The 18,076-nt window shown below is 54.1% G+C and overlaps 1 protein-coding gene across 4 annotated transcripts in view; it reads left to right on the forward strand.

Moving 5' to 3' along the window:
- The window catches only part of PIK3C2B (phosphatidylinositol-4-phosphate 3-kinase catalytic subunit type 2 beta), a 66,780-nt gene that overhangs the window by 21,353 nt on the left and 27,351 nt on the right, over positions 1-18,076 (forward strand). Inside the window, exons 2-12 of one of the 4 annotated variants that reach the window (XM_055334115.1) lie at positions 2,892-4,021; positions 7,271-7,371; positions 7,986-8,140; positions 8,438-8,558; positions 11,547-11,658; positions 11,813-11,892; positions 12,245-12,308; positions 13,144-13,290; positions 13,912-13,945; positions 14,832-15,027; positions 16,072-16,194. In XM_055334115.1, coding sequence (XP_055190090.1) covers positions 3,086-4,021; positions 7,271-7,371; positions 7,986-8,140; positions 8,438-8,558; positions 11,547-11,658; positions 11,813-11,892; positions 12,245-12,308; positions 13,144-13,290; positions 13,912-13,945; positions 14,832-15,027; positions 16,072-16,194 — 2,069 coding nt within the window. In that variant the 5' untranslated portion in view covers positions 2,892-3,085. Of the gene's footprint in view, positions 1-2,891; positions 4,022-6,544; positions 6,786-7,270; positions 7,372-7,948; positions 8,141-8,437; positions 8,559-11,546; positions 11,659-11,812; positions 11,893-12,244; positions 12,309-13,143; positions 13,291-13,911; positions 13,946-14,831; positions 15,028-16,071; positions 16,195-18,076 lie in introns of those variants that run through there. The other 3 variants (XM_055334114.1, XM_055334117.1, XM_055334116.1) reach the window with 3 other exon arrangements.

An 18,076-nucleotide genomic window follows, 5' to 3' on the forward strand; every position in this document is an offset into this window, starting at 1 on the left:
AGCCTCGGCACTGATTGGAGCCCAGAGACGGTCAGGGGCTGAGCTGCCCACGGGGACAGAGACTCCTGGGAGTCCTGAGCATCAGCCTCATCCCAGGACAGCAGGTGTTCAGGGCTCATCCCAGCTGTCATGGTGACTTCACACTTGATGTTCCTGGTGTTTACTGCTGATGGAGACTCTGCCTTTTGGAGGTTGTGACCCCAAGGACAGCAGGGTGAGCACAGGTTGACCTGACTTCTCTAGAGGGACAGAGAGGCCCAGAAACTTCAGAGTCCAGGAAATTATACAGCCAGAGAAGAGACAGCTGGGTGTGTGTGTGTGTGTGTGTGTGTCTGTCTGTCTGTCTGTCTGAAAATGAGGCCATGTAGGCACCCCTAAGTCTCAGTATTCTCTGGAATGAAATGCTTGGTCCAGCTGGAGCATTTATTTGGTGTCTCCTATCTAAGGTACAAGAACGTTTTCCTGGGGCCAGTTTCCTAACTCCCAGCAACTGTGTTCTGGGTACCTCCATCTGCTCATCCAATTCCTTTGAATTTCAAATAGTAAGACTCCCTCGTACCCTCTGTTGGTAAGAAGTAATCTGTAAGAAGTTGTTGAAGGATGTAGATCTCAACAGGCAGAGAGTCACTTCATATGCCCCAAAGCTGGGCTTGGGCTATTCAGTCTTCGGCGAACTACTTGCTGAGATTCACTAAGCCAGGGATGCCTGGATGGCTCAGTGGTTGAGCGTCTGCCTTTGGCTCAGAGCGTGATCCTGGAGTCCCGGGATCAAGTCCCACGTCGGGCTCCCTGCATGGAGCCTGCTTCTCCCTCTGCCTGTGTCTCTGCCTCTGTGTGTGTGTGTGTCTCTCATGAATACATAAATAAAATCTTAAACAAACAAAAAAAAAGATTCACTAAGCCAGCCAGCCACAGCCCTCTGGGGACAGGGTTCTGTGCCTGGGCCTAATGGAGAGACCATCAGGGCGGGCACCTCAGGTCAAGTGATACCTTCATCCTAACTCATTTGGGAGCTGATGGAACTTGCCACCCAGTATCTATCTGAACCTTTTGTCCTTTTGATGTTTTCAACTTTCGAATCATAAGAAACAACGTGCTTAAAAAAAAAAAGAAAGAAAGAAAAAGAAAAACAACATGCTTCATGTTAATTACCTGCCGGATAAAGCAGTACAACAATGAATAATTTTTTTAAAAGATTTTATTTATTTATTCATGAGAGACACGGGGAGAGAGAGAGAGAGAGAGAGAGAGAGAGAGAGAGAGGCAGAGACACAGGCAGAGGGAGAAGCAGGCTCCATGCAGGGAGCCCGACGTGGGACTCGATCCCGGGTCTCCAGGATCAGGCCCTCGGCTGAAGGCGGCGCTAAACTGCTGAGCCACCCAGGCTGTCCAAGAATGAATCATTTTAGATAATTTTATGAAATCATGAACTTCTTAGCTGCTGGCAAAAAGGATCTGAAGTGGCTACTTCACACTCACCTCACAACCTAACCGAAACATTTATACACAGAAGTGTGTGGTTCTTAGCTCCAGCTATAGACCAGAATCTCTTGGCGTTTTAGAAAAATACCACTGCTCTACGGCAGACCAATTAAATTAGACTCTCTTAAGAGTACCCAGGTGTCAGTACTTTTAAAAAGGACCCCTGGTGTTTTTAATGCGTGATCAGGGTTGAGAACTGCTGGGCCGGGCTAGCCTTGTCCTGATAACTCTTCATTCAGGGCTATCTTCATGTCATGGCTTCTAAAGAAAAGGATGCGGACGCTGGAGTACATGAAGGGGGCTGCTTTCAGCCAGTGGCAGCCGGCCTGGAGGTCCTGCCTTCCTGTCTGGTGTCCTGAGGGCCAAGGGGAATCAATATGGCACACCCGTAATCCGTCAGGTATCTGGGTCTCACCCGTTGCCAGGCTTTGTTTTATGACTCATATTGGTTTATTTGGGGAGGAACTTAGTGCAGTCTGAGTAATTACAAAGTCTGTTTCATTGGACTCTATTTCACTTTACAGCTTTACTGAGGTATAATGGACATACAGTAAACTGCACATATTTAAGATGTGCAACCTGGTAAATTGGGACGTATTTATATACCCGAGAAACCTTTGCCACAATCGAGATAATGAACATACTTATCATCCCCAAAAGTGTCCTTTAAGGCTTCTTTGTCATCCATGCCTCTTTTCCCACCTTACCTTTCCCCAGTTAACCACTGATCTGCTATCACTGTAGAGTTTTCGTTTTCCAGGATTTTATATAAACGGAATCCTACGTATTCGTACTTTTTTGTCTAGCTTCTTTTACGCAGAACAGTTATTTTGAGATGCATCCGTGTTAGGACATGTGTCGGTAACTCATTTTTTGTGGCTGAGTTAGTAGCATTACGTGGACAGAATCACATTGTTTAATCCATTCCCCCGTTGATGGACAGACTTGGGTTGTTTCCAGTTTGGGGATGTGACAAATAAGGCTGCCGCGAATATGCGTATGAGTCTTTGTGAAGATACGTGCTTTCAGTTTTCTTGGGTAAGTGACTAGGAGTGGGTCAGTTGAGTCATATGGTAGGTGGATGTTTACCTTTCACCAGGCTGCCTGTTTTCCAAAGTGGTTGCCCCATTTTATACTCCCCACCAGCAGGGTATGAGAGCGGTCCTCTTTAAACGGGTTGAAGAGCCCCTTTTCTGTCTTCTCTCGCCTGATGCAAGGTGCCTCCTTCTTCCCTCAGGGTACATGGGAGAGACAGGACCAGACCTCCTCTGCCATTCCCAGGGTATGTGGGAGTGAGGGACCAGACATCTATAGATAAATGGAAAGGTGAATGGATGTGTTAAACGGATAGAGTTGTCTCCATTTCTTCTCTCCATTTTTTTTTTTTTGTTTCTTCCCATCTGCTGTAGACACTCGAGGAGCAGGCAGTGACCCAGATGATGTCACCTAAGTCACATTATTAATTCAAGCCTTTTTGGGACTGAGTGATTGATGTTTTCAACCCCTCACCTGCAGGTGCCCAGACACCATGCTGGAATCCTGCACACCTGACACTGAGAGAAAGTAAAAGACTTCCTTGTCTCCTCCATCCCCCGTCCTCACCATGTCTTCGACTCAGGGCAGTGGGGAACACTGGAAGTCCCTGGAGTCAGTGGGCATCAGCCGCAAAGAGCTGGCCATGGCCGAAGCCCTGCAGATGGAGTATGATGCACTGTCCCGGCTGCGGCACGACAAGGAGGAAAGCAGAGCCAAGCAGAACACAGACTCCTCTCTCATCAGCTGGGACGAGCCTGTCCTAGACTTCTACAGCAAGCCGGCAGGAAGGCAGAAGGACCTCAAGCTCTTACGTGGTCTTTCTGGCTCTGATCCTACCCTCAATTACAACTCACTCTCCCCGCAGGAGGGGTTACCCAACCACTCTACCTCCCAGGGCTCCCAGCCTGGCCCAGATCCCTGGCCCAAAGGCTCTCTGGCTGGAGACTATCTCTACATTTTCGATGGTTCAGATGAGGGACTCTCTTTGTCCCCAGGACCCGGGGACATAGATGGCTCTTCCAAGAAGCTGTCCCCACCTCCTCTGCCGCCCCGAGTCTCTATCTGGGACACCCCTCCCCTACCTCCCAGAAAGGGGTCTCCCTCGTCCTCCAAGACCTCCCAGCCCAATGACGTCAACACCTTTTCTTTGGCAGAGCAGCCTCCAGGCAAGCTGCTGGGGCGTCGCATCCTGGAAGAGGAAGAGGAGCTGGGGGGTGGGGCTCCGGGGCGCCTGCTCGGGCCTGTGGACTATGACGGTATCAATGATGCGATCACACGGCTCAACCTCAAGTCCACCTATGATACAGAGATGTTGCGTGACACCACCAGGGGCTGGAAGGAGGGCCGGGGGCCCCTGGACTTCAGCGGCAAGGACACTCCCGGAAAACCCGTGGCCCGGAGCAAGACCATGCCCCCTCAGGTGCCTCCCCGTACCTATGCCTCCCGCTATGCCAACGGAAAGAATACGACACCAGGCAAGAACCGCCGGATTTCCGCTGCCCCGGTGAGGACCTCAGTGTGTCCCTTCTGCCTCCTCTCCTAGTGCCACTCGGACACAGAGAGTGGGCCTTCTTTCTGAATCTTTGTTGTTCCAAATTCGAATCTGCTACCGGCTCACCCTGTCAACCTCTCCTCCTCTCTCCCCCGTCTTCTGGCCCCTGGGGCCCTGGCTGGGGAGAGGAAGAGGGACACCACTAGAGATGTGGCTCCTTTTCAGGGCTGAGCTTTGTACCAAAACAGCCCTTGCCAGGGCAGGTGTTTGTGATGTTGGTTCCTAGCATGTGCTCGCTTCACAGGGTAAGGACCGCACCGGGCTCAGGGGATTCTCTGCGACTCTGTGGCTGAATGACCCTGTGGGCTGGAGCAGGTTGCTTCTGCTTTCTGACCTGCTTTGCCCAAAGTGCTGTAGTGCTGAGGCCCAGTCACAGTATTAACCAGCGTTTAGTGCTCAAGAAGTCTGCCTGATAGTCCTATAGGCACACAGCTCTGGTCTTTCCTGTCCCAGAGTTTGGTCCTTGCTCTGTCTCCCTCTGTCTCTCCATCTCTCCCTTCCCCCCCACCCCCGTCTCTGCCTCTCTCTCTCTCTCTCTCTCCCTCTCCTCTCTGCTTCTATTTCTCTCTCTCTCTCTCTCTCTCTCTCTCTTACTGCACTAAAATATACATAACAAGATTTACCATCTTGGCCAATCTGCAACATATGGTTGGTGACATGAGCGACGTTCACGTTGTTGTGCTGCCGTGGCCACCGTCTACCTCCTTTCACAGTAAAAATATTTAAAAGAGGGGATCCCTGGGTGGCTCAGCGGTTTAGCACCTGCCTTTGGCCCAGGGCGTGATCCTGGAGTCCCGGGATCGAGTCCCACATTGGGCTCCCTGCATGGAGCCTGCTTCTCCCTCTGTCTCTGTCTCTGTCTCTCTCTCACACACACACACACAAATAAATAAATAAAATCTTTTTAAAAATATTTAAAAGAAATACAGTATGACGATAATGATTTTATTTTCATGAGTGGATAGTGTAAAATGGCATAGTATCTACATAGAAGCACAGGGTAGGTTCCAGGGCAGCTTTGATCTTTTTTTTTTTTTTTTTTTCTGGTTTAAAAAGTATCAGTAGCATCTCCTTGGGTGGGACCTGAGGACACTTGGAGTTTCACCCTTGGGTCTGGAAGCGCTGACCCCAAAAGGAGTCAAGAGGTACCCTTGTGGCTGGAGGTTTCCGTAGGAGTAGCATGCCACTTCATTCCATCCCTGTTTCCTCCTTATCCATTGTCTAAGGGACACAGGGGCTTTCCCACCGAGTGTCCCAGCAATTGGGATCCTTCACAACTCTGGAAGAGCCACATGGTCCTTCCTTCCTGTGCTGCTGCTAAGAGAGTCCCCCAGAGCAGAATCAGCTTCTGGGAGAAGGCACGACTCTGGAGCTCAGGGCTTTTTAAAGGCCCTGCTCTGAGAGGTGGGGCTGCTCCCGCTATTTTTAGGGACAGGGAGATTCCTGTTCCGAGCTCCGAGTTCCTCACCCAGAGCTGGGCCTGCTCGGAGGCAGGCCACCCGGGTAGGTGGTCGCCTCTGTTGCTCCCTATCTCTCTTGCCTCCTCCCACGGCCTCACCCTTCCCCGTCACCCCTGTGTGTCACCAGGGTTCTGAGGGGGCCCTGGTCCAGCGTGTCCTGGAAGAAGCTAGGGCAGAGCAAAGAGCTCGTGCCAGTTCTAAGGGGGGGAATGCGGCCTTGGTCTCCCCCACCTCAGCTCGGGGCAGGGGCGCATCCCACCCGGAGGGGGTACCTCCCGGGCCCTCGGCCTATCCCGCCGCCCCGCCTCCACCGGGCTTTCAGACGGAGGGACCCCCCTTATCCCAGGCCTGCAGGGCCAGCCCTGGAAATGGTGGGCTCCACGTGCCAGCCTGGCACCCCCAGTGCCAGCCTCCGCCTGGCAGACTCCCCCAGCCAGCATCGGGCGCTGCCCCCAGGGCCTGCCAGCAGGGCAAACGTAAGTGGCTTTTGTTTTCTTATGGAGCCAGGGAGTGGTACTGGGGGCATGAGAATGGCCTTCGGGGCCACTCTGTTCCTCTCTCCCCGGCCTTCCCCTCCTCTGTGTCTCGGTGTCTCTGTCTCTGTCAGCCTCGCAGCCTCACTTCTGGGCGTTAAGCGCGGACAGTGGGGCCGTTGTTGTGAGCGGGACCCAGGCTGGGACTTGGCAGAGCAAGGGCCTCACATGCCCGGCGCCCCCACACGCTCCCCGGGAGCAGGGCTAATGAGAGGGGTCACTCAGAGGAAACAATTTGGATATTCAAATGAGGAGCCCAGTCGCTGCCATCTGCCCCGGGGGTGGGCAGGGCAAGAGAATAGCCTGCGGGCGGGCGGGCGGCGGGTGAGAGGTGAGGCGCTGCCGCCCCCGATGCCCCCCCCCCCCCCCCCCCCCGCTCCATCTGAGCAGGGGGGGGCGGCTTCCTTCCCATGGGCTGGCCTCCCCCGGCGCCCCTGGGCAGGCCTGTCTGGCAGAGACCTGCCGTGCGGCTCCCCCGCTCCCCGCGCCCTTCCTCCTCGCTGGGCCCCCGCCGCGGGCCTGGCAGGCGCTCGCCGGCACAGCTGCTGCGCTGGGGGACGAGGGAACCCCCGCACCGCACTCGTGTTCTTCGATGGGCAACGGGGCCGGACGGGCTCCCCGACATGCCAGCTGGGCAGGACCAAAAGCCTCCTCCGGGTTCCCTCCTGCCCAGAAAGCTGCGTGAATCCTTCCTTCCTGGACTAGCGTCGGCCCAGAAGGCCTGTGAGTCCGAGTCAGCGCCTCCACCCGAGGGCCCTCGGCCTCTCTGTGCTGTGGGTGCCGAGGCCTCTGCCCAGCGCCCGGCCTCCTCCAGGGCACGGTTTGCGCAGCCCACTTGCCCTGGCCTCCACACCCCTGGGAGCTCCCCCAGGAAGCCAGCCCAGGGACCCAGCAATGCTGTGTGCTGCTACCCTGGGTTGGCTTCTGAGCTGCTGCGCCTCTGCCTCCAACTCCGGGAGAGGAGGTTTGGCCGCATTCCTGTCCATCCCACCCAAGCTTACAGCGTCGGCCAAGGCTTCAAGCTCTCTCTGCCTGCTTGGTTCCTGGTGTCCTAGGACAGCAGATGCATTATTCCTAAATTTCCCACGTTTTCCTGTGCCCCTGAATGTTCAATGCTTGAAAAGCCTTTTACATCCAGAGTTTCAGGGTTTAGAGCTGGGAGCGACCTGTGGGAACAGGGTGCTGAGTCGCCTGTTCTTCTCTTAAAGGTGGACTCACGGCCCCATACTATTGCCAACGGCCACGAATTATTTGAGGTCTCAGAGGAAAGAGATGAGGAAGTTGCTGCATTTTGCCACATGCTGGATATGTAAGAGTTCATGAATGGGGTGCCTGGGAGGGCTCTCAGGGGCTGGGGGGGAGGGCCAGCCCATTCAGAGCTTTCTCTAGGAGGGAAGGAGGGTCACATTGAATAAATCTCAATTCACAGCTACGAGGCGCTTCCGACAACAGGTGTCGGCGGACTTTTTGAAATCTTAGAAGTTTCACATTTTGGGACATTTATGAACCCTCCATCCAACAGTCACATTATCCTAGTGGCTTCAGGCTTGGTTTCCCTCAGGAGCAAATGCACCACTGATAGAGCTAAGAGTATTTTACCTGGAGCTAAAAGAGAAAGGAAATGGAGCCAGGAGAATTTCCCTTTGAATTTAGCAGGGAAAGAAAGCTTTGTCACTGTAGAGCTGTCCCTACCATGCAGTGGGGCTTGGGAAACATTTTGTAACTGTAGCCAATATGTCAAGAGCAAGGTTTCCAGGAGCAGCTTCCCCACTGCCCCCATCCTGGCCTGCAGGCCTGGAGAGCCAGGCTGAGCAGCCACAGAGGAGCCCTTGGCCTCAGGGTGGGAGGGTCCCAGCAGGTGTCTTCTCGACTGCTCTCTTCTGAAGGCACAGCGAGGGCCCTTCTCCCTCTCTTCCTGCACAGCCTTCGATCTGGCTCTGACATCCAAGACTACTCCCTCACCGGTTATGTCTGGAGTGCTGTCACCCCGAGCCCAGAGCACCTTGGGGATGAGGTCAACCTGAAGGTGACTGTGTTGTGTGACAGCCTACAGGAGCCACTCACTTTTACCTGCAACTGTAAGTGGGGAGGGTGGATGAGTAACCCTTGAGGGGGGCCACGGAGGACAGTGGTGTGACCTCAGGCCCCCTGATGAGGGGCAATGGGGAAGCTCCTCCAGGGGACTGGCTCCAGGGCCAGTTTTGTGGGCCCCACAGTCATTTTCCCCAAGCCCAAACTGTGTGTGTTTGCCTGCTTTCTCTGGATAGCAGTTGTGCTGAAGAGTGCTTAGTCAGGAGCAGGGGGATCAGCATGGGGACCCTGAGCCCTGCCTGCCCTGGCACTCCTCATCATTGCTCCCCTGCCGCCCCTTACAGGTTCTTCCACTGTAGACCTGCTCATCCACCAGACCCTGTGCTATACCCATGATGAACTGAGGGATGTGGACGTGGGGGACTTCGTGCTGAAGCCCTGTGGGCTCGAGGAGTTCCTGCAGAAGTAAGTGAACTGTCAGGAAAGCGGATAGGAGGTGGCACCTACCTTCTGGGTGGTAGCATTGGGAGGGGGCTCCCTCAGGGTGGTGCTGGGCTGTGGCCTGGGGCCGGCAGCTCCTCCCTGATCACACTTTCTGGGCCCTTGCACAGCCACGTCGCACTTTCCCCAGGCACTGTGTCTTCCAGCAGGGCTGGTCGGCTTCTGAGCCAAGTCTGCTGTGGAAAGAGCTTGGAGCTGGGACCAGGCAAAGATGAAGTCCTATCTGCTTGCAGACGTCTGCATGTGGAGAGATGCGTGTGTGGGGCCGGGGGGTGGGAGTGGAGGGGACTGTCAGGGGCTACTTCTCCTAGACTGTGTGTCTCTGTGGCCAGGGACAGATGGAGGGCTGGGCAGAAATGCCCTTATGGAACTTAGCGGAGAAATCACAATGGTTCCCTCCTCCCCCTTTCCCTGCCCCTAAGCCTTTCCCCTACTGGCATGTGCAGCTGGTTATCCTCCTCAGCAAGGGCTTGCCTCCAGCTCCTCTCCATCCAGTGCCTTGCCAGTGGGCAGCCTCCTGGAAAGTCTGAGGTGGACCAGCTACAGCTAAACCCGATCCGCTGCCCTGGGGCTCTGGGTGCCGGGGCAGGGCTGCAGAGAGTGTACACCACCTGGGCTGTGTGGCAGGCCCTAGAATCAGCCAGAAGGCAGCAGATAAGAGAAAAAAACAAAGATGTGCTTTCCTCCCTAAGCTTCTGGCTGCCTACTGCCTGCTTCCTCTGGCCACTCAGAGAAAGCAGCCTTGGCAGTGGGGAAAGGAGGGACCTGGATCTCCATCCTTAGGAGTGCCTCAGGAGTGCCAGCACTTTCTCTAGATGCAAGGATGATTGGCCAATGGCTAGAGCAGTTTTGTTTTTTTAAGATTTTATTTATTCACGAGAGACACAGAGAGAGGCAGAGAAATAGGCAGAGGGAGAAGCAGGCTCCCTAGGGGGAGCCTGATGCGGAACTTGATCTCAGGACCCGAGGATCACAACCTGAGCCAAAGGCAGACGCCTAACCACTGACCAACCCAGGTGCCCCTGCTAGAGCAGTTCTTGACTGGTTTCTTTCACTCTGGGGAAAGGAAGGGCAGGGCTTTTGTGGTGCCACTCCAGGACCACCATTCAAGTGTGTTCCATGTGTACTCATTTTCCCTGGAGGAATAAGAGGGGCTAGATTCAGGGTCCCCGGGTAGAGAGCGCCCCAGGCACTCTTATAAGGGAATAAGGGGCATAATGGGTCCCAGCAATAGGGCTGGTTTGGGTTCTGGCTTGTAAAACCCAATCCTCGGTTTCTTCCCTGAAATGTAGTAAGGACTGAATGTGAGAATGACCCAGTGAGCAGAGAAGGACCAGCCCACACGGAAGAAAGCATACGGATCCAGATCAGCTGGACACTCAAAGTCTTTGAGCCTCCAGGGCTGAAGGTGGTAGATAAGCTGCCAGATTCTGATGTCCTGCCAAGACCTAGCTGGAGTGTTTAGTGTGAGGTGCAACTGGATCAGTGGTCCTGGGGTCATGCCCCTCCTACCCTTTAAGTCGAATACACACAGAGGAAAGCCTTCCATAGAGAAGGTCAGTTAAGTCCCCAGGGGACCCCGGTGTCCGTGACTCTTGGCTCAGAAGCCCCCCCCCTCTTCCACCAAGGCTCTTCCCTTCCCTCCCACCCAACAGAAAAGCTTAGACCTCTGAGCACAAGACAGCTGTCTTGGGTAGGGATGGACAGACTCCCTGGGGATTCCAGAAGGCTGTTAGCTCCCAAGGAAACCCTGTGGTTTCCTACTCATGCCTAGCAGGGGCTGATGCTGAAGGGGCGTGGTGGGTCCAGGATGCAAGCTGCTCTCAGATAAGAACCTTGAGACAGTCCCAGGGGAGGGCTGAGTTTCCTGCTGCCTCCTCCACCCCCACTTCACTCTTCCTTCCTCCTGGGGCACTCCCACCAGACACACCAGCCCAGCCGCTTCGCCCCCAGGGTTTAGCTACTGCTCAGCCTTGGTAGGTTGGAGCCTGGATCCAAGGCTTGGTCCTAGCTGGACCCAGACTGGTCTCAGGCCAGTACCTCTTGGGCTTCTGCACATACTCCCCTCCTCTCCCCTCCATTTCTGGCCTAGATTCCCAGCTCTACTGAGGAAGGAAGTCCCTTTCCGGCTTCTGTTACCCAGCTGCTGGGACCCAGCCCAGGCCTGCAATGCTGGCCTGCAGGACAGACTCACTCTACCCCTTATCCTGGGTTTCCTTTCTGACTATGGTGTGATTTGGGAGGGAGGAAAAGTCTGGCTTACGGAGGGACTCCTGTGGCCTCCTCTGAAATGTGGGTAGACAGGGTCTCATATGTTGTTGCTGGAGCAGTGAATGGCTTGCAGGTGGATGCGGGTAAGGACGTCTGTAGAGATTTGTGTTAACCACAGTCGACAGGACCCACAGAGGGAGGGGAGAAGCAGACTCTTTTGGGCTTGGGAATAACAGACTTAGAATCTTGGTGGGTTTGTTTGGTTGGCCTCAGCACGCCAGTCGCTGATGGTGGGGGGCAGGAGATGAGGGCCACGGTGTGGGGAGAGTGTCTCTCAGGGAGCACCACACCCCAGCCAGAGCACAGGTGCATTCCAGAGTGTCCTGCATACCGAGCCAAGAGAATGAGGTTCCATCGCTGTCCCCCTGAGAAGTCTCTGTTCCCCACTCACTCCAGAAGGCCCAGCCCTGGGACGATTGTTGTGATGATGATGATATGGGTAATAAATGCCTGGGAAAGTCTGTGTTTGTGTAGACTAAGGTTACAAGTTATTAGATGGCTTTTTTTAGACAGACTTCCACCTCTTTCCCTGAGCTCTGTAATGATAGATTTCCAGGAGCTCAGATCGTACCTCCTCATTGCCCCCTTCTCCCTATTTCTCTCTTCCTGGGATTAAGGTATACGTCCCCCTTCCCACTGAGTCCCCAGGGCGCTAATGGTCTTGTCCCCCCACTCCACCAGCAAGCATGCCCTGGGCAGCCACGAGTACATTCAGTATTGTCGCAAGTTTGACATCGACATCCGGCTACAGCTGATGGAGCAGAAAGCTGTACGCAGTGACCTGGCCCGGACGGTTCGTGCGGGGGTTGGGTTTTCGGGAGGCTGCACAGGGATGGGGACGTGGAGTGGGCAGAGGTGATATGGAACACCTTCAGTGGGAGTAGGGTAGGAGCGTGGGGTTGCCGTAAAGGTACTGCTCCTCTCTGAATAGGACACTTCTTACACAGGTGAATGATGACCAGAGCCCCTCCACCTTGAACTACCTCGTCCATCTACAAGAGAGGCCAGTCAAACAGACCATCAGCAGGTGCGAGCGGGTCCCATCTTGGATGTTGGCCAGACAGGAACTGTGAGGGTGCCCCAGCCCATAACCCCACTTACCTTTCTGCCAGGGCCAGGGGTTCTTACAGGTGTCTGGGATGAGACCCAAGAGTATTACAGGAGAAGAGCCTCACTCTAGGGCGTGTTGCATTTCTTCCCTCTAGTACTTTGCCTTCGTTCTCCAGATGAGGGGTGGTGAACCTATGGAAAGAGTGGGGACCCCTTTAAACTAGAATCTGAATCCTAAGCTGTGGGGAGGGAGGAAGAGACTAGGTCTCTCAGTACCCTGGGTCTGTCTTGACCTCTCCTGTGACTTTTCCCTGTCCCCAACTCCCCAGGCAGGCCCTGGGTCTTCTGTTCGACACATACCACAATGAAGTGGATGCTTTCCTGCTGGCTGATGTGAGTATAAATCATAGGGCTGGCCCAGCTGCCCAAAGCTCCTCCCCTCCTTTACTGTGATGAGCCGGAGGGTCTCTGAGTACCTTCGGTGCGCTAGTCTGGCCCTACGTTAATGGCTGCTATGGGTAGAGAAGCATAAACATTGTCTTAGTCTTGGGGAGCCCATGTTCCCACTAGAAAGATGGGACAGTAACATAGAGCTATGAGTTCATCAAGGGTTCTCGGAGAGTGACAGGAAGACAGAGTAGAGTGCAGGAGGGGGGCACTCTGAGAAGGAGGCCAGATTTTCACTGGTCCTTGATTTGCACTTAGACAGGTGTTCAGGACAGGATAGGTGAGGGAATTCCAAGTGAGAAAACTTCAGGGGCCCAAGGGCAGAGGAGGATGTGGCAGTGCAGCCTGTCTGTGGTACTGAGATGAAATCATCCTGGAAATTCTAGATGACAGGACGAGAAATAAGGCTACCTGGGCAAAGGGGCCTGAACAGGGTCTCTGGCTTCTTTGCTGTTCCCTGTGGATCGATTTTATTAAAGCTGTGTCTCCGGGGGATGTGTTTGTATTATGTGTTTGTACAGTAGCTGCCAGAGGGAGTCTGGGAATAGGAAGAGGCTCAGGGGAGATGGCTGAAAGACCCGGGAGCGTGGGCATGGCTCATCTAATTCAGAAGGAGTGACCGTTGGGGGCTAATGCCAGATGTTTGACAGTCAAGCGTGAGATTCCACCATTCCTCCCGAGGGTCAGGAACCCCTACTCCCCCCAACCCATTCCTTCAACAGCGCGGGTGCTGGAGGCTAAGAGTGCTCACCTGCCAGCCTTGCTGTGCCGCCTCCCACAGGGGGACTTCCCACTGAAGGCTGACAGGGTGGTCCAGTCTGTCAAGGCCATCTGCAATGCCCTCGCCGCCGTGGAAACCCCTGAGATCACCAACGCCCTCAACCAGCTGCCCCCCTGCCCCTCCCGCATGCAGCCTAAGATTCAGAAGGTAACAGGGGCTCAGAGCGCTAGTATGGGGAGGGAAGAGAACAGTATTTGCAGGGACACTGGGTAACTGGGTGTCCACTTACTAAAAAGATCTTCTCTCCACCTCCTTCCTGCAAGTTTGGAGTTTAACCACAAGAATTCTTGCGTCCCTTCTTCCTGAGGATGCGGGTAGGCTAGGGTCTGCCCTGGCACTGATCGCCAGGAGCCTGGGCTGGCCAAAGACTTTATTCATAATCACCAAGGCATTGCCTGGCACTTTGCCTCCCCATCAGGGTGCAAAAGCAAACCCTTTCCTGAGCCGGGGGCTCTGTGGCTCCCCAGTGGCGGCCGTGGGCCATACACAGGGCCAGCAGGATAGGCACCATGACTGGGCCGGAGTGGCCTGAGTAGGGGGAGTGTCTCATTTGGGTGGACACAACTTTAACCTTGGCCTGGCTCACTCACTCTATCCATCACATGGCTCTGGTACAAACCATGATGCGGTCTTCCCTGAGGAGTCTCTGCTCCTCAAATTTCAGGCTTGTCTGATCCAGATGAGCACAGCTGTGAAAAGGCCTTCTTCCAGCTGTGCTGGAAAAGGCCACAGCCCTGAAGCTCCCCTCCCTCTGCTTTTCCCCAATAGGATCCCACTGTCTTGGCTGTGAGGGAAAACCGAGGTAAGGAAACTAGTCTCCATCGTTGTTCAGCAGGGGCAGCTGGAAGCAGCTCTCTGTCCAGATTTCTTTTTGTCCCTGGCCCCTTGATTTATGGGCCTAGGTCCGCCTCTGCATGTGTGTGTGTATCTGTGTGTTTTCCAGCTGGAGAGCACATTTCTTTCCACAAAATGTTATCTCATTATTTTTGCTAGTTATTCCTGTGGTGTCCCTGGGAGATGGCGATGAGGTGGTGTCCATGTGAGGGTGGGGGTGGCGAGGCAGAGTTAGCCCTGGGCTCCAGACGAGAGAAAGCTCTCGCTTGTGTAGGGTTGTCATTATTCTCCAGGAGGCTCATAATGCCTAGGTTTCCAACTCACAATGGGCCTGGGGAGAAGGTGATAAAGAATCTGTCACTGGGAGTGAGTCTTTTAAACAGAACTTTGCTCTATGAAGCCCACACCTCTGGGATTCTTGGTTGGTGATTCCCAGTCTTTTAGATTTCATGAATTAACAACCTGTTGTCCCACAAAACAGTATTTTAGGGACCAACATAGAAACTGACTGCTTTGCTTTTGCCAAGGAATGACTTTTAAAGTTACTGACAATTATCATTCCCAGTATTTCCCAAAAGAAAGGACATTTAACACAAAATAAGTAGCAATAAGTAAAAATAAGGAGAATGTTTAAAGTTGAGTATCATCTTATGAGAAGCTCATGATGCAATCCTGCTTTTTTTTTTTTCCCCCTCATTTCACTACAGATGGGTGAACTTTGTCATGGCTATTGGAAACCAACTGGCATTTGGGGACTACTGTCCTGGTGTGTACCATCCTAGCCAATGCCATGGCAACAGGATGGCACTTGCTGAGACCTTGTGACCTTTCCTTGTGACCTCTTCCTTTCACAGAGAAGGTTGTGGAAGCTCTGACAGCTTCCATCTTGGATCTGGTGGAGCTATACTGCAGCACATTCGATGCGGACTTCCAGACGGCTGTGCACGGGAGCCGCAAGCACGATCTGGTCCAGGAGGCCTGCCATTTCTCCGGGCCCTTGGCCTTCACTGTCTATGCCACCCACCGCATCCCCATTACCTGGGCTACCAGGTGAGCCCAGGGCTGATTGTCCTGTAGGGAGCGAGCTGAGTTTGACTCTCAGATGGCTTCTCCCTGTCTGGGTGCAACCCCCTGTCCTGAGTTGATGGTGGTCTGTGGCATTGCAGTGCACCTTAGCTGGACGGATGAGCCGAGTGCCTGAGGGGGATTGCGGGCAGGGACATCCCAAGGAGAGCCAGAAGGTCCCCTGGGAGATGGAGAGGCAGCCACAGCAGTCAGATCCTGCGGGGCCCTCTCAGTGCTGGTTGCATCGGCATCCCTGCCCCCCACCCATCCCAGACCCGCTGATGGAGACACTGCGACAGATGGCGGCTTCCCAGATCCAGTGCATGCCCCAAGGCCCATGACTGCACTACCCTGCAGATGCACAATGGGAGGGGGCGGGGAGGGGGGAGATGACCCTTTGTTGGGTGTTCCCTAGGCCTGCAGGGGTGAGTGAAGGGGGACCTTCATTTGGTAATCCTCAGCTCCTCTGCCTAGTGCCTTGGCATTGGGGGGGGGGTTGGTCCCACCCCCGCACCCCCCCCCCCCGCCCTTTCCAGACCCCCCTCCCTCTCCCTTCCCCCTCTCTCTTTGTTCCTCACTTAATGTATTCCTCTGGGAGATTGGCAGAGAACAAAGGAGCCAGCCTGGGAAACCAGGGCCTTCTCTGACCTCTTCTGTCAGGCACCTGTCACCAGCCACAGGGACCCCCATGTGTTGGCATTCTCGTCGGCATATGTCGATTTCATCCCCCTCCCCTTGTCACCTGCGCATGCTCACACAGACACCCCCATGGGCTGCCGCCACCAACTGTAAGAAGGCGGCTGCGTGGGCTGGTCCCCAATCAAGAGGGAGGAAGAGCCTGAAGCTGGGCGGAGGGATCCAGATCCAGTTGCTTCTCCTGGAGCTCCTATTCACAAATGCCCCATGACCCCATGCTCTCGCTCCCAGAGACCAGGGAGGAGTCTTAGCAGGAGAAATGGAGCTTGGCACACGCTGGGTGACTGTGATGGGGTTTGGGAGCTGAGCGTCCTTCCTCTCTTTCTGTTGCAGCTATGAAGATTTCTACCTCTCCTGCTCCCTCAGCCATGGTGGAAAGGAACTATGCAACCCCCTGTACACCCGAAGGGCTCACTTTTCCAAGTACCTCTTCCACCTCATCATCTGGGACCAGCAGTAAGGCCCCCCGCCCCCGCCCAAGCCCTGGCCCCGGCCCCTGCAGACCCCGCGGAGGAGCCCACCCCTGCATTAAACCAGTCTCTACCACTAACCCTACCCCCACAAGAGCCCTCAGCGCCTGGAGTCTCCACTTCCCTAACCCTTAGATGGGGACAAGTACCATTTCTAATCCACAAAGATTCTCTGTAAAACATAAAAGATCATAAAAAAAAAAAGTTAGTGGTTAGCTTTCATAATAATCCATCGTCTTGATCTTGTCTTCCTTAAAAGGTTTAACTAGTCTGAGGGATTCTCACCCTCTCCCTTCTTCCCAAAGTTTCATATAGACTAGGGAGAGGGGCCTGTGCTTTCTTCCTTCTAGAAGGGAAAAAACAGGTTGTCTAGACAGAAGAATAATGGGCTGGGAGCTGCAGGAAGAAGCCTCTATTTCTAGCTCTGTGTCTAGTCCCATGTTCTCTTTGGCCTGTCTGTGCCTCACACTGTAAAGTGGGGACAGTTGTTTAATTCAGAGGCAGTTGTGGCATTGAAATGAGATAAATTATAAATATGAATATGAAACCACGAGCACAAGGTAGTATTAATCAGCATTTATTAGCAAGTGTTGCTGTCGGGAAGAAAGGCATCAGCCGAGCAGAGTAGGAGGGAAATGGAGGTGAACCAAGTGGTGGCACTGCAGGTGTGCACCCGCCCCGGGCCCTCTCTGTGCTGCACCCTGCCCTCCCTCCAGACTGTCAGAAAGCCCCTTGTTGGCTGCCCCCAGCTTCACTTCCCTAGACTGACTGTATCTGAGTCCTTATTTGCAGAGCAGAACTGGAACTTCAGTATCTGGAGTGCAGATGAGAGACTGAACAGGGTGCTTGGGGAGGCCAAGATTGCCAAAATAGGCCAATGCAGAGTCTGTGCAAACAACAGGAGAGGTGGGTTATTTTACAGAGGGGCAGCCGGGGAGGCAGACCCTTTCTTCTGTCTTCACACTTATGTAAGTTATAGAGCAATAAAGCTGTAAATAAAACTAATCAAATAACTGCCAGGGCAGGAGAGGCTCTTCGGAGGCCCATCAGGGATGGCTGCCTCAGATGGCTTTGGAATTTCACCATCACCTTCCGATCCTCTGGCTTCAGTGACTACCGGTGCCAGGGGGATCATGCCATACAGTGCTCCACCCCAGGCAGACCCCACAAAATTAGCCCGAGACCCTCTTGCCGTGGAGTATCAGATTCCTGGTAGGCCTGGTCTACCTCAGCCTGCCTGTTCTGTGCGTCTCCTTCCACTCCCTGTCTTAGGTTTGGCCTCGAATCCTAAAGGGCTGGTCCCTGCCTTCATGGTCAAGATCAAGGCTTCTGGGAGAAGATGCTACCCTGTAGGGTTCAAAGCACAGGCCTGGGCACACTCCCTTTCTTACTATAGGTGGAACCTTGGGAAGTGATGGGCCTAACTTACAGGGCTATTTGAGGACTTCTGGGACATTGCCAGTAAAGGGCATTGCACGGTACCTAGCACACGATAGATGGATGCTTTCTTCTTCATTCTTGTCATCTTTTTAGCTGGGGGAGCCTGCTCAGTTCCGGTTTCCCCGTTCCAAGTGACTGACGCAGTGACTGATACATGGACATATTTGTACATGTAAATCCTATTTGCATAGCCCTGTTCCGGTGCAGAACCCTCAGTGTTTCGCAGCAAAAGGTTCACAGTGTATACACACATCACACAAGCTGTTTTCCCCTCTCCGCTGATGAGGAAACAGTGCAGAGGCATGAGTAGTTCTGAGGTTGTGAGCGGCAAAACCAGGACTGGAACCGGCACATCCCAGGAGTCCTTTCTGGAGGAGGCAGCCCTTGCCATGTGATGTTGAGGAATGGCTGCAGAGGGAAGAAGAGGG

The sequence above is a fragment of the Nyctereutes procyonoides genome, unplaced genomic scaffold (genome assembly GCF_905146905.1).
Source record: "Nyctereutes procyonoides isolate TBG_1078 unplaced genomic scaffold, NYPRO_anot_genome, whole genome shotgun sequence".
NCBI classification, from domain to species: Eukaryota; Metazoa; Chordata; class Mammalia; order Carnivora; family Canidae; genus Nyctereutes; species Nyctereutes procyonoides.